Source organism: Pan troglodytes, chromosome 11 (assembly GCF_028858775.2).
Source record: "Pan troglodytes isolate AG18354 chromosome 11, NHGRI_mPanTro3-v2.0_pri, whole genome shotgun sequence".
Lineage (NCBI taxonomy): Eukaryota > Metazoa > Chordata > Mammalia > Primates > Hominidae > Pan > Pan troglodytes.
The window spans coordinates 45296286-45318340 of NC_072409.2; the positions used below are offsets into that span (position 1 = coordinate 45296286).

At 59.2% G+C, this 22055-nt stretch overlaps 1 protein-coding gene across 2 annotated transcripts; it reads left to right on the forward strand.

The window, feature by feature from the left end:
- Window positions 1-1916: 1916 nt before the first annotated feature.
- On the forward strand, window positions 1917-15256 carry NINJ1 (ninjurin 1). Of its 2 annotated transcripts, XM_063787661.1 has the most exons (4): window positions 1917-2088; window positions 9573-9801; window positions 11175-11338; window positions 14522-15256. In XM_063787661.1, exons 1-3 carry the CDS (start codon window positions 2014-2016, stop codon window positions 11327-11329), a joined length of 459 nt encoding a protein of 152 aa, XP_063643731.1. In that variant the 5' UTR covers window positions 1917-2013; the 3' UTR covers window positions 11330-11338; window positions 14522-15256. The 2 variants fall into 2 exon arrangements, with proteins under 2 accessions (XP_063643731.1, XP_016816658.1); XM_016961169.4 differs by lacking the exon at window positions 11175-11338 and having other exon boundaries at window positions 1919-2088.
- The last annotated feature ends 6799 nt before the right edge of the window (window positions 15257-22055 follow it).

A 22055-nucleotide genomic window follows, 5' to 3' on the forward strand; every position in this document is an offset into this window, starting at 1 on the left:
GCCTGAGCCCTGACACCCACATGTCCTCCCAGCAGCCCCAGGAGCTGAGGAAACTGAGGCTGGGAGAGGGTCTCAGACGGCCAGCACAGAGCAGGTTTACAAACCCCGAGGCTGATGTCCCAACTGTCACTGGTGCTGCGACCCTCCCGGCTTCCTCTTAGAAGGTGGGAATGGGGCCAGGCGCAGTGGCTCATGCCTGTAATCCTAGCACTTTAGGAGGCTGAGGCGGGCAGATCACCTGAGGTCAGGAGGTGATCTGGCCAACATGGTGAAATTCTGTCTCTACCAAAAATACAAAAATTAGCCGGGCAGGGTGGCGCACACCTGTAGTCCCAGCTACTCGGGAGGCTGAGGCAGAAGAACGGTGTGAACCCGGGAGGTGGAGCTTGCAGTGAGCCGAGATCGCACCACTGCACTCCAGCGTGGGCGACAGAGCAAGACTCCATCTCAAAAAAAAAAAAAAAAAAAAAAAGGATGGGAATGATGAACCACACTGCAGGAGCTCCCACATGGCACAAAGGAAAGAATACTCTCAGGACGGGGTCTCCACCTGCCCAGCCCTCCCAGCTCGGGGCCTCTCTACGCGCCCTTGGCCTTCCAAGGTCTCAGGGCTCCCCTGCAGCTCCCAGGGCCCTTTCTGGGTGTGACGTATTTTCTCTGTGGTCCCACACCTCTTGCCCCTCCGGGAATTGAGCCCTCGTGGGCGGGCACTATCCCCCAGAATAGGAATTTGTCCCATACTGTGAGAGAGTTTTTTGTGTGAATGGTGCTGGATTTCCAGCTGCTGGTGAACACTCAGGTGTGCCAACAGTGCCCTGATCATGCGAGGACAACAGCAACCATCCCCGTCGTGGGCCACCGTGCCAGACCCTGTCCTGCAGATCCCCTCTGAGGCAGAGCTGGGGCAGTGACAGCCTGAGCCTCAGTTTCTCTGCTGTGAAGTGGGCCAACGACAGCTCCTCCTTCATGGGATGACCCCATTTGGAGGATCAGGGCAAGCGCAATCCTGCTGCCCTGCCCATGCCCACTCACTCCTACCTCCTGTCCCGGTGGCAGCCTGACTGGACAGAGCCTGGGGTCTGAGCTGGCCTTCCTTCCACTGCCCTTCTGGAAATAGAGTGGCCACACTGCCGCAAGCTGACTATGCTGTGGTCAGGATGAACTCCCCTGGCCTCCCAGGGTGGCCGCCACATGCTCTCGACCCCCAGGCCCCCAGGTGGGCAAAGTGCTGAGGAATGAACATATGGAGAAACAGAGACCAAACAACCACTTCAATCATACAACAGGTGGGGGCCCGCCTAGCATCTGGCCAGGGCTCTGGGCACTGTGCTGCCCCCAGCCCACCCCCTGCCACAAGTGGCACAGATGGGCCCATGAGTCAGCGCACGTTCATCCCCTTTGTGCCTCCCCCAGCCCCTCCAGGAGTCTGTGCCCTCATAATCCCCATTTCCCAGGCAGGAAAACCTAAGGTCAGGGAGTGGGAAGCCCTGTGTCTGCGTGGCCCGCAATCAGGGGAACCCCGGACTCTCTGACGCTGTTACTAGGGGCGCAGCAGGCGCTGTGCTGGAGCGATCTGCGGTTCCCAGGGCGAACCCCGCCTGGGAAAAACCCAGCGTGGGCGCCAGCGGCAACGCCCGCTCGCTTTCATGCAGTTTGCCTGGTGGCCAGGGAAAGGTCGTTCTTGGCCTCATTTTGTGGATTAAAAGTGTCCGCGACGGAGGTTCAGAGCAAGACGCAGCGCAGGGTCCTCTGGGGCCATCGGCGTCGCGCCCCCTCCCTTGTGGGGCCCCGCAGGACCGTCTCAGGCCCGAGAGGTTGGGGTCGCCCCAAACTGCGCGCTCTCAGCGTACAGCCTCCAGGCCCCGGGCCCGCCCCGGGTGGAGGCGGAGTCTGGGGCAGCAGCTCGCCGCCGGGCGGGCCGGGGGCGGGCCGGGGGCGGGCGCGCAGCTGGAGCCTGCGGCTGAGGCTCGGGCGCGCTCAGGCCCGGATCCTGGCGGCCTGGGCGGCCGCACCATGGACTCGGGAACCGAGGAGTACGAGCTCAACGGCGGCCTGCCTCCGGGCACACCCGGCTCCCCGGACGCCTCGGTAAGACCTTCCCCCCACCGCTGCATGATCTTGCCAGGCCCTGTCCTTTCGGGGCGCCGCGGCTCCCCGGGCACCTGTGTGCGCCGCGTCCGCACTGCAGAGTGTTGGGGGACGTCCCGCTCTAGGCCAAGTCCTTCCCGCCCCATCAGGGTCAGAACGATGCCCCTGGGAGCTCCAGCCACCCCCGGCAAGTGGGCGGGACGAGGGGGCGTGGGGGCGCAGGGCGGGCTGGCGTCCCCAGCCCCACTAAGCAGCGCCCGCGCTTGGCTGCACGGCGGAGGGGGCCTCGGCGCAGCTCCTCGGGCTAAGGACTGCCGGCGCCCGGCTTTCCCGACCTCCCCCCACTCTCGCGCGGGCCTCTCTAACTTCAGCCTCGCCGTGCCGGCTCCTCCGCGCACTTTGCCCGGGAGCGGGCGGAGGGGAGTCACAGCCTCCGGGCTCCAGACCAGCTGCATGCAGACAGTTACGTCACCCCACGCTGACCACACAATCTGATGCGTGCCTTGATGGGGGAACTTGGGGCCCGCTGTGGTCCCTATTCCACTCACCTGCCTTGAGAAATAGAAACGTCACACAGCCTTCAGTGTATGCCCCCACCGGCCCTCCAGAGCTTGCCCTGCCCGGCCTGGGAGGGCTGTGGGCAGGGGGCAGGCCCTGGTAGTGGTCCCGCTTCAGAATTCTTCATCCCAGGACTCAGCACTTACTGAGCACCTTGTGTTTGTTGCAAGGTCCTGGCATGGCCCTCTGGTGACTTGTTTACTTTGAACATTCTTTCCTTTTCTAACCCCCTCAGGGATGGGGGCAGGGAACAGCAGCCTGTTGGGTTTTTCCAGGCCTCTCCATGGCGTGGACCAGACTGGGGCAAAGACACTCTGCCCACTCGCTGCTGAACAGTCCTAGGCCGGTGCTGTGGGGACAGGCCATGTTCGGGGAGGTGGGGCCCCATGAGCCACGGGATAGGATGGCCCTGGGGCTGCATGGACACTTGTTCCTAGGTTAGAGAGGAGCTGTCGCACTGCAGGACTTGACCGGTGTGCGGGACCCCAGCGACCTGGCCCTGCCCCAGTGTGTGAGCACTTTGGAGCAATAGGCAGGGGGCTCCACCGGCTGTGTGTCCTTGGGAAGTTGCCACACCTCGCTGGGCCTTTTAGACATGGTCTTATAAAGAGAGAACAAAGGGTCTCTCCTGCCTTCAGGGAAGTGGGGAAAGCAAGTCAGGTAATAAACAGGTCAGTGGCTTGGAAGCGCCTTGGAAAGGGAGGGATACTGCTCCTCCCCCAACCTTGACCTTGCCCGGGCAATGCCCTCCACTCAGAGCAGTCTCTGCTCACTTCTGCGGGCGGCAGGATAGGCTGTGCCTCCTGAGATGGGTGCATCTCAAGCCCAGAGGAGATTGGGTTGGATTTGTTCCCGGATCACTGTCTTGGCTCTGGGCACCAGAGGGAGAGAGACACAGCCCCGCCCCACCAAGCCGCGGTTGGAGAGCATCCCAGCCCAGACAGGGCAGGAGAGGCCAGGGCAAAGCAGGGGGTTCCCTAGGGGCTGGGAGCCCATCGTGGGGGGCGGGGCATGGTGGTCAGGGAAGGCTTTCTGTGGAGGTGGGGACATTGGCGCTGAGCCCTGGAGGGCGGGGAAGGTGGGTGAGCAGATCTGGCTCTCTGAGATGTGTGGAAGGGCATCTAAGCAGAGGGAACAGCGGGAGCAAAGGCTCAGAGGCTGGACCACAGAGCACATGAGGGCCGGGTAGGAGGTGGGGGGATGGGAAGCCAGGCCGATGGGAGGGGCCTTGCAGGCCTGATCACGGTCTGGTGTCCAGGGAGCTGTGGAAAGGCTATGAGCCAGTGTGAGGATGAGCACATTTCCCCTTGAGGGGTAGAAAACTTCGAGGGCCGCTCTGCTCACCCAGCCTGGGGGCCCAGGACCACCCAACACACCTGTTCCTCTTCCCAACCTCAAGACCTTGCTTCTCCGTTTCTTGGGCACATCATGTCAGCACTCTGTGCCTCAGTTTCTCATCTGTGAAATGGGTGTGGTCGCGGTGCCTGCCACAGAGGGTGGTGAGGACTCGGTAGCTGATGTATATGAAGTGCTTAGAGCCAGGCCAGCACTCAGCGCCCTCATCCTTCTGCCTGCCACAGAGACCCTCTCCCACTGGTGACCCCTGGCAGTGGTTTGGAGAGGGCAGCGCTTTGCCCAGCTCCCTCAGTTTCCTTTTCTGTAAAATGGAGAGTCTCAGTTTCCTTTTCTATAAAATGGGGCACAACTGCTCACCTCCCAGGGTGGACAAGGCTCAGGGAGGAGCCACACGTGGAACTCTGACCTGGGTGGGCTCTGTTGGGCCACAGCCGTGGGAAGCTCTCAGGTCTCCCCCACCCCGTGTGCCCTGCGCCCCTGTGGCCCTTCATGTGAGGGCCCCCATCAGTGTCCAGGGATTGAGTCAGCTCACTTGTGGCTGTCAGCAGAAGGAATAGTAAACAACAATGTTAATGTGAAAATGGCCTGAATCTGTTATCCCCAGGGTGTCTCAAGGCAGGGAGGTGGTGGGGATGGGGTTAGGACACGGCCATCTGGTGCCAGCCACACCTTCCTGCCCCTCACAGCCCGCAGGTTGAAGGTTCCTGGGGCCACATCTGGGCCAAGAGGCATGGTCCTTGGAGGTAGGTAGCTGTGCCCTGTATACCTGCCGTCTGGGCCATGCATGGCCTCAGCTGCCCAGGAGGAGGTTTGCTCGTTTCCTCATTTCTGCTTTCCTGGCAGATTCTGAGGCCGGCAGGGTCTGGGCCAAGTTCTAAAAGGCAACCCTAACATGGTCTCAGGGCCACTCGTGGCCAGTGCTGAGTCCGCGGGAAGTGGGTCTGCCTGGCCCAGCTGCGGTGGGAACCCCGCCTTCCAGCACTTCCTGCTGTCTTGCTGGGGTTTCCTGCCAGGAACACAGACATGGAGCTGGGAGACCCTCTCAGGGCCTGCTTCCTGGGCTGGCCGGTAGGAGACGGTGCAGGGCTCCAGTGCCAGGCCCTGCCTGTCTGTGTGGCATCTGGGGAATGGGCACAGCAGCTCATGCCCACACTGGTGGGTCAGACAAGGGATGCCGGAAGCCCCAGGCAGGTCCTAGCATATGGTGGGGTAGAAGAGGGGTGCCTGATTTTCAGGTCGCCCCACCATCTGCCAATGCCTGCTGAGTCCAAGGGTTAGGGCCAGTGAGCAGGACAGGCTGCGAGCAGCCAAGGTGTAGACTGGGACCCCCCAGGCACCCAGGGCAGGCACCTCGTCCCTGTTGTCCCCCTGGGTCCTGCTCAGCACAGGAGAACCTGTGCCCCAGGCTGTCCTTTCTTTGCTGTGTGACTGTTTTGTGAGCCTGTTCAGCTGCTTTTGAGTCAGTGGAGTTGGTCGGGGAGGCAGAGTCTTTCAAAACAGTGAGAGCCAGGCATCAAGGAAAACAGTCCTGCCACCCACTGCCATGCGCTCCACCAGCCATGGAGCATCTGCGACCACCCCATTCAGTCCCCTCCACATCCTTGTCTACCCATTTTACAAATGAGGAAACTGAGGCATAGAGTGGTCAGTGTTGAGGCAGGACTGGGGGGGTAAAGGAGGTGCTGTGGCAGCTTCCAGCCCTACTCCTCACAGGCCCTTGGAAAGGGCGACTGATATGCATCACCACATTTGTGGGCCCACAGCCCCTGACCCTGTCTCCTCCCATCAAAGCCCTGGGTGAGCCAGAACACCCATTATGCTATGGCCAGAGCCAGGCCGGTGGATGCAGCAAGCCTGGTTCATATCCCACTGAGCTGAGGATGCTCACTGAAGTGACCCTAGGACCGACCGTGTGGCCCAGCCCCAACACGTGCAGCCTGCAGTGGGGAGGCCGACCGTCCACAGAAGGTTGCATGAGGAGCAAGCCACGCCCCTACACAGAGCTGACCTCCTTACTAAGCCTCCCTCCTAGCTTTCAGAGGAAAAATATCTGGCCTGGCCCCAGGCCCCGAGTGCTGCTGAGGTTCTGGGAATCTATTAACCAGGGTGTTTATTCCCTGCCCTGCCCAAGCCATGGGCACTGGTCTCAGCAGGGCTTAGCTCCTGGCAGCTCCTGCTGGCTGGTCAGGACCACAGGGCTCCCTCACCTGTGGTAGCTGGGTCCCCCAGCCACCCTCAGGCCCATCCCAAGATAGAGGCAAGTGCCCAGGACTGGGGGAGAGTGGGATCGTCCTCCCTGGGACCCTCCTGTGTGGTGGTCAGCTCAGGGCTCCAAGGCCCAGAGCACCAAGGTTAGGGACAGGGAATCAGACTGGCCCTGCTGCCCTCCCCTCCACATGATGCTCCCAATGTGGCCTGCTGCCTGGGGTGGTCGCCAGCTATGCTGTATCCTGGGGCAGCCCTATGCTTTGGGACACACAGTCCTGGGAGGTGGCTCTGGGAAAACCTCCTCTGAGCTGCAATCTGCTGGTCTGTAGAATGGGAGAGGAACACAGCCTCTCCCTTGGTAAGCAGGAGTTTCCCAGGTGCAACCCTAGATATACGGAGGGGGAGACTGAGGCCAACGGAGGGGGAGCTTGCGTCAGGGCCACGGGCTGGGCTGTGGTGAGCCAGGGCTTGACCTGCATGCAGAAGCTTCCCTAGCTGCAGGTTGGACAGGAAGCAGATGGTCGGATGGGCTGGAAGTGCCCTTCACCAGCAGGGGTGCATGGTCAGGGCATTTGCTGGCCACTCGGGGCTCAGAGGCCATCCTGGGGCATCTGCTCCACAGCCTCGTGGTACACATGGGAGACTGAGGCACAAAGTGGGGCTAGTTGTCCGGACACAGCTGGAGCCTGAAGCAGGGAGCCATTGAGAGTTCAGCCCCTAAGGGACAATGGCATCAGCTACCAGAGCTTCTGAGCCCCGGGGCCTGGGTTCAAATCCTAGCCAAGCCCTCACTTGCTATGTGGCTTTGGGTAAGGAACCGCCTTTGCTGGGCCTCAGTTTACCCACCTTAAGTGGGCATGAGGACAGCAGGGGCACAGGCTCCTCGTGGCTGGGGGTGCTGAGAGCTGAGGCTTGGGGAGCTGGAGGCTCTGCGCGGATGGTGCTTTTTAATGGATCTGAGTATTCCTCGTGACTGCATGGCTGTGAAATATTTAAATGGTTCTGCAGAGCTCAGAAAAAAAGGGAATTCTTCCTCCTGCCCAGAGGCCAACACAGTTAGCCTGGGCTTGTGTGTCTGTTTATGTACGTGTGCATATGTATGTATGTGCATGTGTATTTGTGTGTGCTGTATTGTGTGCACATGTGTGTCTCACGTCTATGTGTGTCTTTCTGGGGGATGTGTGTTTCTGTGCTTTTGTGACTAGGAACACGCATATATATGTGTAGATGTCCCCAGAAGGTGGAAATCCTCACGGGGTCTGCACTTGGCCTTCTCCCAGCACCAAGTCCTGGGATGGAGACCCGGATGAGCATAAGGATGGCCTTGAAGGAAGGCACTTTGGCACTTGAGGTTTGTGAAACTTAGGAGCACATGCCCACTGTAGCCAGCAGCCCCTGGGACACTGCACCTTGCAGAGCACACGTGTGATGGGGTGTGGCCCACTGGGCAGCTTCGCAAAAGCAGAGCTGGAGACGACCTCAGTGCCAGGCACAGGCCCTTGTGTCCAGGCTGTCCTCACCCAGACCCTGGGCAGCCTGGGAGGAAGCCCCTAAGTGGACAGTGGTGGGACAGGGACACACAGTCCTGGGAGGTGGCTCTGGGCAAACCTCCTCCAAGCTGCAATCTGCTGGTCTGTAGAATGGGAGAGGAACACAGCCTCTCACTTGGTGAGTGCCCTGGCTGTGCTGGGGCCTGGGGGAATCCCAGGGAGTGCAGCGTCAGGCCCCGGGTGGGAGAGGCAAAGTAGACACCCCATAGAGGCTTTGGGGTATGCATGGAGTGACCCGAGAGCACACCAGGGCCCCAGGGACAGCGCTGCTGGGTGGCCCAGGTAAAGGCGGCTGTCCCTGTGCGCACATGTGTCCACGTGAACTTGCTACTTAGAGAGCAGCTGATGCTGAAGGCAGGTTGTTGGAATTCCCAGGCCCAGGTGTAAGCAGCAGAGCCCACCAGTGTCCCCTGACGCCCACTCTCTTCCTCCTGGGCACATAATTTTAGATGAAACTGAAAAACACGCAGCATGAAAGCAAGGCCCCTGCCCTCTGCTGGTTCTGTATTGGCTGCCTCGTGTATTTTTCCAGCCTGCAGAAAGTCGAGGCCTGAATGGATACCATGTCCGCCCCTCCCTGTGGCCCTGCGGCACCCCGGCCTCCCGGCCTGCATCTTTCATGAGTCTGGAAACAGGATCTCCCAGAGAGGGCCCCAGGAGGTTGGCTGCCAGCAGTGGGTTCTCACAGCTGCCTCCAAGCAGGTGACCAGTCCTGGGAGGCTGTGGTCTAGGGCCTGGCAACTCAGGGGCGCCTGTGGACAAAGGGCCGGGCCAAGGGGCTGGCAGGTTTGTCCTGAGTGACTGAAGAGGGGCCCCACCAGGGCAGCTTGAGAGGGGCAGACTCTTGCTCCAGAGAAAGAGGAAGTTTGGTACTTAGCTTGGAATGAAGGGCCAGCCCTAGAGAGGACCTTCCTGTGGCAGGAGAGAGGGCCATGTCCTGCCAGGGGAAGTCCTGGGAGGCTTCCTGGAAGCAGTGGCCTCTGTGTGGGGCCTTGGAGCTTGAGAGTGTCTGGCACCAGGGAAAGGCACTGGGGGCTTCGAGAGAACTGCAGGGGGCCCTGACCAGATAGGCCCCTAAGGCAAAGAGGATTCCATCAGAACTCGCATTCCTATTTTATTACTCTGGGAAGTAATGCGGAAGCTAAGCTCCACTGTATGTCGTATGCTGAGGCATCTATTGAGCCTCTGCTGTGTCGGGGCCGGGCTCTGGGTGGCCCACCTCAGTGAAGCCTTGCTGCTAATGGCCGAATAGTTCTGCAAGGCCTGTGCTGAGGCCTGGAGGCGAGTGGCCTGTTGGGCCCCAAGGCTGGGAGGTTGGGAGGTGGCAGGGGCGATCTCAGCCCTTAGGTCCCGCCCAGGAGGACTTGTTTCTTGCCTGGGCCGGTGTGCACAGATCTGTCCGCCCACACGTCACTTCCTTTCCTGGCATCAGGAGCTCAGACTCTGAGGGGAGGGGGAGAGGAGGCCGGGGGCACAGACGGGTAGGGGCAGGCAGGGAGGAGCAGCCCCGCCTATGGCAGGAGGGGGAGGATCGGGCAATGCTTTCCAGTGGAAAATCAGAGTGCGTGTGCTGAGGTTGCTATGTCGTTTCCTTTCTCTCCAGGACCGTATTCCTAGGGGAGGTTTTATAAAGGCTGAGCACATTCTCGCAGCCGCTCCTTAGGGTAATAAGCACTTCTGTCTGAGCACTTACCAGGGGTGGGGGCAAGGGAAGCCCTCACCTGCAGGGCCGGGTGACCCCCAGAGCCCGACTCAGGCACAGCCCTTGCCCCCCTCCCCCACCCGCCTTGCTGACCATTCCCCTCCCTGCAGCCGGCCCGCGGGGGCTGGAGGCACGGGCCCATCAACGTGAACCATTACGCCAACAAGAAGAGCGCAGCCGAGAGCATGCTGGACATCGCGCTGCTGATGGCCAACGCGTCCCAGCTGAAGGCCGTCGTGGAACAGGGCCCCAGCTTCGCCTTCTATGTGCCCCTGGTGGTCCTCATCTCCATCTCCCTTGTGCTGCAGATCGGCGTGGGGGTGCTGCTCATCTTCCTTGGTAGGTCCCCAGGTGGGGGCAGCCGGGCCACCTGCTCACCTTGCTGGCATCTGCTCGCATCCCCTGGGACAGGTGCCCACCACCTTGCACACTTGGCTCTCAAGGAGCTGCCGAGTTCCTGGCCCTCATCACCCAGACATGCAGTCCAGGAAGTGGCACCCCCCCTCCCCCCGCCCTGCACTTTGGTTTTTGTTTTGTTTTGTTTTGTTTTTTGAAACAAGGTCCCCCTCTGTCACCCAGGCTGGAATGCAGTGGCGCAGTCTCGGCTCACTGCAAGCTCCATTTCCTGGGCTCAAGCGATCCTCCCACCTCAGCCCCCAAAGTAACTGGGATTACAGGCGCTCATCACCATGCCCGGCTAATTTTTGTATTTTTTGTAGAGATGAGGTTACGCCATGTTGCCCAGTCGAATTTTTGAGCTCAAGTGATCCAACAGCCTCAGTCTCCCAAAATACTGGGATTACAGGCATGAGTCACCACGCTCAGCCTTGTTTTGTTTTGTTTTGTTTTGTTTTGTTTTGTTTTGTTTTGTTTTGTTTTTGAAACCGGGTCTTGCTGTGTCTTGATCACAGCTCACTGCAGTCTTAACCTCCCAGGCTCAAGCGAGCCTTCTGCCTCAGCCTCCCAGGTAGGCTGGACCACAGCTATATGCCATCATGCCAGCTAATTTTTTTATTTTTGGTAGACACGGGGTCTTGCTATGCTGCCCAGGCTGGTCTCAAACTCCTGGGCTCACCTGATCCTCCTGTCTCGGCCTCCCAAAGTGCTGGGATTACAGGTATGAACCACTGTGCCTGGCCCCACCCTGCACTTTGAAAGAGCACAGAGTGGGGTCAGGGCCTGGCCTGTGGGCATTAGGGCAGGTGTTTCACCGGGTTCTTGTTGACCCATGCCATGAGATGGCCTCAGTCATGCCAGTCCTCACCTTCTGGGCCCAGGGTCCTCTTCATGGCTGCGTAACCTTGGGCAAGTGGCTGAACCTCCCGGGCCTCATTTATAAAACAGGCATCATAACAGAACTGCAGCTTGTGGCAGGAATCACTAGATTAAGGCACGCAAAGGGCTCAGTGCATTTGCCCAAACCTAGCCTTTGGTTGACGTCCATAGCTTCAATTCGTATAAGGAAAATATGGGGGCTACAGAAGGTGGGGTCATAGACCGTGGGGTTGCCCAAGCCAGGGGCGCTGTTGTCCATGTTTCAGCAAAACAGATGTATTTTTCTCTGGGCAACAAAACTCATCCTAAATGCGACTGAGGGCCCTGTAATGTCCCAGGACAGCTTGACCGCTGGGGTGGGTCCCCTTCCACTGTCCCAGGCTGGGGCGCTGCGTCTGGGCTGCCCTTGGCACCATCCACTCCTCTCTCGCCCACAGTCAAGTACGACCTTAACAACCCGGCCAAGCACGCCAAGCTGGACTTCCTCAACAACCTGGCCACGGGCCTGGTGTTCATCATCGTGGTAGTCAACATCTTCATCACGGCCTTCGGGGTCCAGAAGCCCTTGATGGACATGGCACCCCAGCAGTAGGACACCCAGGTGAGCTGGGAGATGGGGCGCGAGGCCTGCAGTCCTGGGATTGCTCGCTGTTGGAGGCTCTTGCAGTGTGGTGAGTCCCTGGCCGGCCAGCCTTGGACACCTTCCTAGGCCATGGGCATCCTCGTCCACACCTACAAGGCCAATGCCTGGCCACTGCCTTGAGGCCAGCCCTGCCACTGGTGCTGGCCACCTGGGGTCCTGTGGTCACAGTGTTTAGATGGAATGTGTGTAGGAGCCACCATTTGAACATCCTGGAGAACTCACTTAAACGTAAGATTTCTATACATTCAGAATGTCTGTCCGAAAAAAAAAAAAAAGATTTCTGGGTCAGGCGCGGTGGCTCATGCCGGTAATCCCAGCACTTTGGGAGGCTGAGGCGGGCAGATCACTTGAGGTCAGGAGTTCGAGACCAGCCTCGCCAACAGGGTGAAACCCCGTCTCTACTAAAAATACAAAAAGTGGCCAGGCATGGTGGCACATCCCTGTAGTCCCAGCTACTCAGGAGGCTGAGGCAGGAGAATCGCTTGAACCCAGGAGGCAGAGGTTGCAGTGAGCTAAGATCGTACTACTGCACTCCAGCCTGAGCGACAGAGTGAGACTCTGTCTCAAAAAACACCCAAAACCCAAAGATTTCCGGCTTCTCTTGATAAGTCAGGGGCTCTGCACCCCTTATCAGCTCCACTTAGCAGGTGAAGCTTCCTCCCAGCCCTCGTCTGAGAAAAAGGGACCTTGATATGACCGCCTGCCTGACATGCCCACCTCACTGTGCCACTCTGACCAGGACGGTGGGATTCAGGATCTTGTCACGTGGAGCCCTTGTGACTCTTCAAGTCTGCCCCTTGCCGGGCCTCGCAGAATCTGTTAGCTGCCTGCCTTAGGCTGGACCCTGGCTGTGTGCAGGATGCAGACTGAGGCTGTCTCTACAGGACGAGGCACCCAGTATAGGAAGACTTCTCACACCACCTACAGCCTCTCCCTGTGTCCTTGCTCAGAGAGGGTGAGCGTCTGCCCAGTGACACAGCCTGGGAGCAGGATCCACAGGAAGGCCTGGGATGCAGCCATGGCCAGGGCCACATGGTGCACACACTACAGTCCATGCAGCCAGGCCAGGGCCACACACCACAGTCCCCGTGACCTTAGGCCTAGGGGTCACCACTCCGGTTTGTAGCAGAGGTGGAGGTGAGTTGCTAAGGGAGGGGTGGGCACTCCTGGCAGGTGGCCATCTCTCCACCAGTGGTGGCCCATGGCAGAGTAGACAGGAGCAGTGCTCTTGGGGCAGAGCGCCTGTGTGTCAAGGATATATAAAAATTTCCCCAGGCCAGGCGCGGTGGCTCACGCCTGTAATCCCAGCACTTTGGGGGGCTGAGGCAAGCGGATCACCTGAGGTCGGGAGCTTGAGACCAGCCTGACCAACATGGAGATACCCTGTCTCTGCTAAAAATACAAAATTAGCCAGGCGTGATGGCACATGCCTGTAATCCCAGCTACTCAGGAGGGTGAGGCAGGAGAATCGCTTGAACCTGGAAGGTGGAGATTGCAGTGAACTGAGATCACGCCATTGCACTCCAGCCTGGGCAACAGTATGAGACTCCATCTCGGGAAAAAAAAAAAAATTCCCCAAGAGGGCATAGTGAGGATGAGGTGGGGCGCTGGGGCCAGCAGCTGGGTTGGGAGCACCCTGCATCCACCTGGCCTCGCCCCTCCCCACACGGGGGCCAATGAGTGACCGCTGCTCGTAGTGGCCCATGGCCTCTCAAGCTCCCCTACCACACCCATGGCCATTCCCCCAGTGGGATCACGCCAGCCCCCAATGTCCCAGCCGTGGAGCCTGAAGTCACCCTTCTGAAAGGACCTGGATCTGGGCGGCCCCATGTGGGGTCCAAGTCACTGTCCAGATGCTGCCTCCAGTTTGTAGTTAAGTTGCCCTCTTCCAGAACACCTAGATGTCAGCTGCTCCCTGGCTTGGGCATGTGGCCAGGCCATTTATTAATCACCTGCTGTGTGTGCTGAATGCAGTCCCTAACTCTCCCAAGCATGAGTTATCTGCCTGCTGGGAAGAGGGTGCTGCGTCTGTGGGCCACGTGGGGACCCAGCAGTGGACCTTAAGGCTGTCCTCAGAGGCTCGGAGGCCAAAGCTGCTGTGTGTCCTGCGTGGAGCAGTCAGAGAGGTCTCAGGCTTCGTGGGTGGCTATGGTCACAGCTGCCCAACCCGAGCCCCCCATGCCGGGCCAGGCCTCTAAGTCCTGGCAATAACCCAGCCATGCTATATTCATTCCATTTTCAGAGGGGAAACTGAGGCATGGAGTACTTTGACACCTCTCATGTCAGAATCAGGCTCTTCTCCTTCCTGAGTCCGGGTGTGCAAATGGCCCTGACACTCGGGGCTTGTCACAGCCTGGCTCAGAGCCTCTCCTCTCCCTCCTTCCAGGCTCAGACCCTCTCCTCTCCCTCCTTCCGGGCTCAGACCCTCTCCTCTCCCTCCTTACGGGCTCAGACCCTCTCCTCTCCCTCCTTTCGGGCTCAGACCCTCTCCTCTCCCTCCTTCCGGGCTCAGAGCCTCTCCTCTCCCTCCTTCCCAGGCTCAGACCCTCTCCTCTCCCTCCTTCCAGGCTCAGACCCTCTCCTCTCCCTCCTTCCCAGGCTCAGACCCTCTCCTCTCCCTCCTTCCGGGCTCAGACCCTCTCCTCTGCCTCCTTCCCAGGCTCAGACCCTCTCCTCTCCCTCCTTCCCAGGCTCAGACCCTCTCCTCTCCCTCCTTCCGGGCTCAGACCCTGTCCTCTCCCTCCTTCCGGGCTCAGACCCTCTCCTCTCCAGCATTCCGGGCTCAGACCCTCTCCTCTCCCTCCTTCCAGGCTCAGACCCTCTCCTCTCCCTCCTTTCAGGCTCAGACCCTCTCCTCTCCCTCCTTCCGGGCTCAGACCCTCTCCTCTCCCTCCTTACGGGCTCAGACCCTCTCCTCTCCCTCCTTTCGGGCTCAGACCCTCTACTCTCCCTCCTTCCGGGCTCAGAGCCTCTCCTCTCCCTCCTTCCAGGCTCAGAGCCTCTCCTCTCCCTCCTTCCAGGCTCAGACCCTCTCCTCTCCCTCCTTCCAGGCTCAGAGCCTCTCCTCTCCCTCCTTCCAGGCTCAGAGCCTCTCCTCTCCCTCCTTCCAGGCTCAGAGCCTCTCCTCTGTCTCCTTTCCAGGACCCTGGATGCTGCCTGCCCTGCAACTCAGCTGCCCGACCCCAGGAGTCGCCATACCTGTGAGGTGTCCACCTCCCTGCACATGGCACTACCCAGACTGCCAGAGCCCAGGCTGGCCTCATCTGCACCATGTCCCCGGACCAGCCCTTGCTCTGACTGTGGCCAAGCACCACGCAGGAGGCCACTCTTGTCTCTCAGCAGCTGTTCCCAGGAGGCAGCTCCCTCCTGGCACATGGGGGCTGGCCACAATAACCCAGAGGGTCAGAACTGGACAGCTGCAGAGACCTGTGCCCAGAGAAGGGTCTCAACCCACTCAAGGACACACAGCAGGTCCGTGGATGGGCTGGATGAGTGACCAGGGCCAGCCTCTGTCTCAGGACATTCCAGAAGGACAAGGAGATGTCTCTCCCTCTCCCAAAGCACCAGCGTCCCTGCCTCCCATGGGCCCTGTCTGGGTTGCCCTGGTGACCCCAGCCTCTGTCCACTTCCTAACCCAGGGACCCTGCACAGCCAGAACTGCCTTTGGCCCTACGGATGGCCACTGGCTCTGGTCTTAAGTGCCTGGGCTTGGTGGCCATCAAGAGGGAGCCAGTCAGGCCTGTGAGGGCCGTAGACCTTGTATATACCCTGCACCAGCAGTGACCGGGCAGAGCCCAGCCCCCTCCACGGGGGTCCCAGCACCCACTTTTCTAATCATGAATGAACAATAAAGCCCATGCTCTTTGTCGGGCTCCACATGCCATCTCCCTGTTCCCGGGGCTGGACCGGCCTTGGCTTCCCTGTCCCCTTTCCAGCTGCCCTGCAGGGGCGTCAGAAGCACACGGTTCTGGCCAGGGCCGCCTTCTCCAGAATCTTGGGTTGGGGAGCTCTTTGGCTCCTGACATCTCCTGGGGTGAGGTTTGGAGGCACAGAGGTGGAAGTCTGAGGTCATTGGCATCAGCAGCCCCTAGTGACCTCTGACCCAGGCAGGGTCAGGTGGGGAGTGGCGTCGTTTTCCCCCTCACATGTTTCCAGCACTGTTTCCTGCCCCCGCCTGCGGACAGGCCTTGAGGTGCTGCCCCTGAGTCTCTCCTCTACCAAGTTTGAAGTTGCTGCTTCCCGGCAGTGGTGTCCAGTGATGCCTGTGGTCAGCGGGGACATTCTCTGGGCACAGGGGAGCTGGGAGCCATGCCGGGACCAGGCCCTGGACTCTCAGGGCCCACCTGCCCCACAGGACCCCTCACCCAGTGGAAACCTGGCTCCCGGGCCGCCAGTGTCTGGCGTTTCACTCTCTTCTCCTTGGTCCCCCATCCTTCCCCAACCCCCCACTACCCATTCTGTTCTCCCCACTGCCCCTCCCAGCCCCAGCCCCTCATCTCCCTGGATGTGGAGCATCTGGTGGCCTGAGGTGGGAGTGGGGCCAGCCTGCCCCGTCCTCCATCCCGCACTGCCTCTGCATCCCCGCTGTGGGTCCCCCGACCTGGCCCCTCCAGCTGAGGTACCTGTGCATCTCCTGCCAGCCTCTGCCCTTTCCTCCTCCAAGCAGCCTTCCAGGGGCACAGGGGAGGGGGCAAGGCCTCCAGCACTGCCGAGGCCCCCACTTACTTCCTCATCACTTTTCTTCTGTCCCCATCTGGGCTGAGCCCCGTGACTTGGGGTGGCTCCAGCTCCCGTTCCTCGGATGGATGAGTGGCCCCCACCTGCAGTCCTGTGTCTGGGCTGACATCAGGTCTGCATAGCCCCATTGCTGAAGTGACGAAGCAGAAGCACTCCTGAGTGAGGGGGTCTAACTGGGCTCTGCTCTAAAGCACTCCCGGGGGAAAACAACAGCAACTACTGAGTAGGTGGACCGCATGGATGCCGAGAAGCTGACTTGTGGCACTGCTCTCTCCGCTTTTGTGTTTGTCCCATAGAGGGTTTGAAAAGTAGTTGATATGGGAATGAGTTCTGAGATGTGCTGAGTTGAAAAGGAAGCTGCGAAGGTATATGGTGGGTGTGAAATGTGCTCCTGACAGGAGGCAATGTAGCATTGGCCGCAGGTTGCGTGGCCAGGGCTGACTCAGATGCATGCCGCCCAGCGCTTGGTCCCTGATTTGGCCGTGGCCTGCAGTGTGGGCTGGCTGGCAGCCAGGCAGGAGGGAGGGCCCCCTGTGTGCCTGGCCTCACACACCAGCAGCCGGATGTTGGCCAACACATGTCTTAGCTCCTCCTTTGGCCAGGAGAGGAAGTTCACTGGGACCGAGGCGGAGGGGTGAAGCCAGATGACTGTGCTGGGCCCTGGGCCATCCCCAGTTGGATGTGTGCGCCCTGACCCCCTGCGGTCCCAATGCCCAGGTGGCCTCCCCTACTCAGATGCCCATGCTGGCCGCCCCCAACCTCCCTGCCCACCAACTCCCAGGCTTATTCACCAACCACTCCACCAGCTCTGACCCTGACTTCTGGGGTTCCCATCTCAGTCCTCAGCCTGTGCTGCTGCCCCCTGAAGAGCATCCTTCCAGGCCCCCGTCGGCTGGCCGGGGCTTAGCTCTAAGAGGCCGTCCTGACCAGTCTGATGCCGCCCCTCCCTGATCACTGTCTTGGCCCCATTACAATTTGTGCTCTGGTGCCTTGGGATAGAGTCACTGTACATGTTGCCAGAGACAGTGCGGCCAGGTGGACTCTCCCCTGGAGCTGGAGTCTGAGTCCAGCCCAAGTCCAGGGCAGGCACTCCGAGAATGAGTGTTCTGCCTGCTGGGTCTCCTGAGGGCCAAGGGGCTCTGCTGGAGCTGGGGGCATGGCTTGGCACCCGCATCCCTGTCGGTGCTTCTCCTACTTAAGGATCCTTTGTCTGACCTGGCTCTCCTACCAGATGCCATCACCTATCTGCAGCCTGTGTCCTCAGCACTGTCCAGCATATGGTAGGTGCTCAGTAAATGTCTGGGGCAGAACCCACTCACTTGCCTGTATGTGCTAGGCCCTGTGCACGTGTCACAGCAGCCAAGGGACAGACAAAAAACAGGCCCAGGAGCTGCTCAGAGCCAAGCTACCTTCTGGGAAGGTTTGACAGCGCCTATGGGGTCCTGGGACCTGATGTATCCACTCCAGCCAGTCCTGCCCATGGATTCAGCTCTGTTATCACGGGGGACCTGGAAAGTGAACAAGATGCACCCACGAAGTTGGGTGGTGGGGGGGACATGGAGGGACACACAGGGAGCTCAGGAGGAATGGGCAGGGAGGTCAGTAGGTGACCTGGGATGATGGCGAGGGGCCATGCAGAAGTCTGGGAAGAAGGTTTGAGGGCAAGGAAGCCTGTGCACAAGTCCTGTGAGCTGGGCTGGTGTTGGGGAAGCAGTGAGGTGCAGGGGCAGGTAGGGGCAGTCGCATAGAGCTGGAGATGACCAACTGGGCAGAGTGTGATGGGAGGGTTTCCTAACCTCTTTCCTATAACAGAGAGATTATTAGATAGATTGATAGATGGTAGATACGTGGATGGATGGATGGATGGATGGACGGACGGACGGATGGACAGATGATGGATGGATGGTCAGATTAGATGATTAGATAGATTAGATAGATAATAGATGATAGATGCTGGATGGTCAGATAGATTAGATGATTAGATAGAGATGATTGATAGAAGCTGTTGTATTTGATGGAAAAGAGTAAAAGATGAAAAGATTGACTAATAGATGAGAAATAGATGACATATGGATAGCTTGATAGATGATGGATAGAAGATAGATGTGAAGGCAGGCATAGATCTCAGTGGGTTGTTCCAAGGTGAAGAGGTACCGCTGTGCCAGCCCGAAGCCCAGTCTCGGCCACTCACTCCCTTACAGGGATCCCTTGCTCAGGTCTCTTCATGGCTTAGGTGCCCTGTGCGTGTCCTTGACACTGCTTATTCCTGCCCACCTAAAAGCACTGGAAGTGTCTTCTAAGTCTTGTTGGATCTACAGGCTCCCTCTCCCAGGGCAGTGCTTTCTGTCTGGTTCATCCTTGAAGGACCTGGCCCATTCATTCCACATGTGCAGAGTAAGGATGAGGGCAGCTCATGTCAGATGAGTGGGGAGGCAACTGGACCTCCATTCAAGGTGCTGGGCCCAGGCCTGGTACGGCCAGGCAGGGAGGAGCACCTGATTCTGGGTGTATTGGCCATTTGTGACAGAACCCACACCACACCCTACGCCCAGCCCTCCCCTCCATTTCCTAGGGCCTCCTCTTCCACCTGTGTTCAATCAGAGTGGAGTGCCTGTTTCTTCACTGCATTATTCTTTTTTTTTTTTTTTTTTTTGGCACTGCATTATTCTTAACAATCATAGGACTGGGCCCAGCATGGTGGCTCACGCCTGTAATCCTAGCACTTTGGGATGCCTAGACAGGTGGATCACCTGAGCTCAGGAGTTCATGACCAGCCTGGACAACATGGCAAAACCCTGTCTCTACTAAAACTACAAAAAAATTAGCTGGGCATGGTGGCACATGCCTGTAATCCCAGCTACTCAGGAGGCTGAGGCACGAGAATTGCTTGAACCCGGGAGGTGCAGGTTGCAGCAAACTGAGATCGCACCACTGCACTGCAACCTTGGCAACAGAGTGAGAGATTTCTGTATCAAAAAAAAAAAAAGGTCAGGCACGGTGGCTCATGACTGTAATCCCAGCACTTTGGGAGGCCAAGGTGGGCAGATCACGAGGTCAGGAGTTCGAGACCAGCCTCGCCAACATGGTGAAACCCCCGTCTCTATTAAAATACAAAAATAAGCCGGGTGTGGTGGTGGGCGCCTGTAATCCCAGCTACTCAGGAAGCGGAGGCAGGAGAATCATTTGAATCTGGGAGGTGGAGGTTGCAGTGAGCCAAGATCGCACCACTGCACTCCAGCCTGGGAGACAGGGCAAGACTCAAAAAATAAAAGGGCCGGGCGCAGTGGCTCATGCCTGTAATCCCACCATTTTGGGAGGCCGAGACGAGCGGATCACTAGGTCAGGAGATCGAGACCATCCTGGCTAACACAGTGAAACCCCTTCTTTACCAAAAATACAAAAAAAAAAAAAAAAATTAGCCGGCCGTGGTGGCAGGTGCCTGTAGTCCCAGCTACTCGGGAGGCTGAGGCAGGAGAATGGCGTGAACCTGGGAGGCGGAGCTTGCATGAGCCAAGATCGCCCCACTGTACTCCAGCCTGGGCGACAAGAGCCAGACTCCGTCTCAAAAAATAATAATAATAAATTAGAGGTCTGAATGCTTTCATATTTTTCTTCTCTTTCTCTCAAATACTTTACTTTAGAGGAAACACTAACTCCAGGTGCTGTTGACCTGTTGTGACCGCAGGAAGCTGCCCCACCAGCTGCAGCCTCTGTGGCCCCCAGCCCAGCACGTCCTCGTCCTTCCAGCCAGTGAACAGCCGGGTTCTCCCACCAGCTGTCTTCAGGCCAGTTTTAGGCCAGTGTAGCCCACTCCCTCCACACCTGTGGCTGCAGTAGGGTCTGTGGAGACCCACCCCTGGTCCCTCACCCCCCTTGCAAGGTAGTGCTAGGGTCCCCTCCCCAGATCTGATCAAGATTTGGGGTCCCACTGCAACCCCCATCCAGCACTTGCCCAGCCAGGCTGCGGGAGGGTGGGTGTTCCTCGACTGCCAGAGTCCCCATTCTCATGCTAACGTTACAGCTGGGGGGGGACCAAGGCTCTGAGCTGTGACATGACCCCAGCAGGCCGTGGTGACAACAGCATGCCCCCAGTACTCTTGTCTCCCGAGTGCCCCTCAGGTGTGGGGGACAGTAGGGCACACAAGAGGCTGGACCCCCTCCCAGATTCTGAACCTGTCTGCATGAGGGTGGGTGTCCAGGGCTCACCCAAGGAAGGCCAGAACCCTGTGGCTGCTGAGACCCAGGGTTTGTGCAGAGGTGTGAGAGGCACTGAGTGGGCAGGACCCCTGTGAGCCCTCTATGGAGGAGCCACCGGCCCCGGTCACAAGGCACTGAGCCGGCAGAACTGGAAGCAGCAGCACAACAAAGCTGCGTCAGCACCCCCAAAACCCAGCCTGTGTTTGTAGTCAGCAGGGTCATTTCTCCCAGACCGGTACCGTGGATTGTGCAAGACCAGCTATACTTCCGGCCTCTGAGCTCAAGTGCCCTGTGTCCTTGCTGACCTGTGACAAATATACTCCTGGGTTCCATACTAGGTCCCCCAACACCCCTCCCTCACCCCTTCCTCACCCCCACCCTCACCCCTCCCTCACTCCCTCCCTCCTCCCTCAATTCCTTCCCTTACCTCTCCCTCACCCCCTGTCACCTCCCTCCTTCACCCCTCCCTCACCCCCCCATGCCCTCCTTCACTCTCCTTCACCCTCTCCTTCACTCTCTCTCTCATCCCTCAACTCCTTCCCTCACCTCTCCCTCACCCACTTCCACCTCCCTCCTTTACCCGTCTCTCATCCCCCCACCCCTCCCTCACCCCTCCCTCCTTCACCCGTCTCTCACCCCCTCACCCCTCCCTCACCCCCTCCCTCACCCCTCCCTCACTCCTCCTTCACCCCCTCTCTCACCCCTCCCTTATCCCCTCCCTCACTCCTCTCTCATCCCCTCCATCACTCCTCCCTCATCACCTCCCTTACCTCCTCCCTCACCCCCTCCCTTACCCCTCCCTTACCTCTCCCTAACCCTCTCTCACCCCTCCTCACCTTCTCCCTCACTCCCTCTCACCCCTCCCTCCCCCCAACTCCTTCCCTCACCTCTCCCTCACACCCTTTCACCTACCTCCTTCACCCCCCTCACCCCTCCCTCACCTCTCCCTCACCCCTCCTCACCCCCTCCCTCACCCCTCCCTCACCCCTCATTCACCCCCTCCCTCACCCCCTCCCTCATCTCCTTCCTCACCTACCTCACACACCCCCTCATTCCCCTTCCTTCATCTCCCTCCCTCATCCACACCCCCTTCCTCACTACCCCTCTTTCCTTCACTCACTCTCCCTCACAACCCTCTGCATTTCACCTCCAGCTCTCCCACAACCCCTCCCTCACACCAAAGCTTTGGTAATGGGAGTTCCCTCGACCCCAGCATCTCCTACCAGCTGGGCACAGTTCTGGATGTGAGAACAGCATCCCATGTTCAGGTGTGGTAGCTTGGAGGAAACTGCTCTTCTTACTGGGGTATCATGAGGGCTTCCTGGAGGAAGTGGCATTCCTGCAGGATGAGTTGATGAGAGGGGCTGGTAAGGAGTCCCAAGCCAAGGGAGCAGCATGGTTTTTGCCTGAACACCTGCAGCACAGGTGTGGAGGCGCAGGACACGGCCATCTGTGGGTGTAGTGTGGAAGCGGGGACTCAGGGCAGCCAGGCGGGCCTCACGTGCCCAAGGGTGCCTTCGCCTCCCCTGGGGACCTAGTTCACTGCTGGTCACAGGAACTGGTTGGCCCGGTGGTTAGCAGAGCTGGGCCTGATGGGCAGCTGAGGCGCAGACATGGGCGCCTATCATTCTCCCTCCTCCAGGTTCCAGCCTCAAAGGGTGGGGCAACCACCAGGAGGGAGGCGGCAGATGCAAGAGTGGGCCTGGCTGGTGGTCGAGGATGTCACAGACTCAGCCCCAGG

Coding starts and splice junctions, on each gene's coding strand:
- NINJ1 (XM_016961169.4), top strand. CDS start 2,014: ATGGACTCGGGAACCGAGGAGTACGAGCTCAACGGCGGCCTGCCTCCG. Junction 2,089..9,572: donor CCGGCTCCCCGGACGCCTCG/GTAAGACCTTCC, acceptor CCCTCCCTGCAG/CCGGCCCGCGGGGGCTGGAG. Junction 9,802..14,521: donor GGTGCTGCTCATCTTCCTTG/GTAGGTCCCCAG, acceptor TCTCCTTTCCAG/GACCCTGGATGCTGCCTGCC.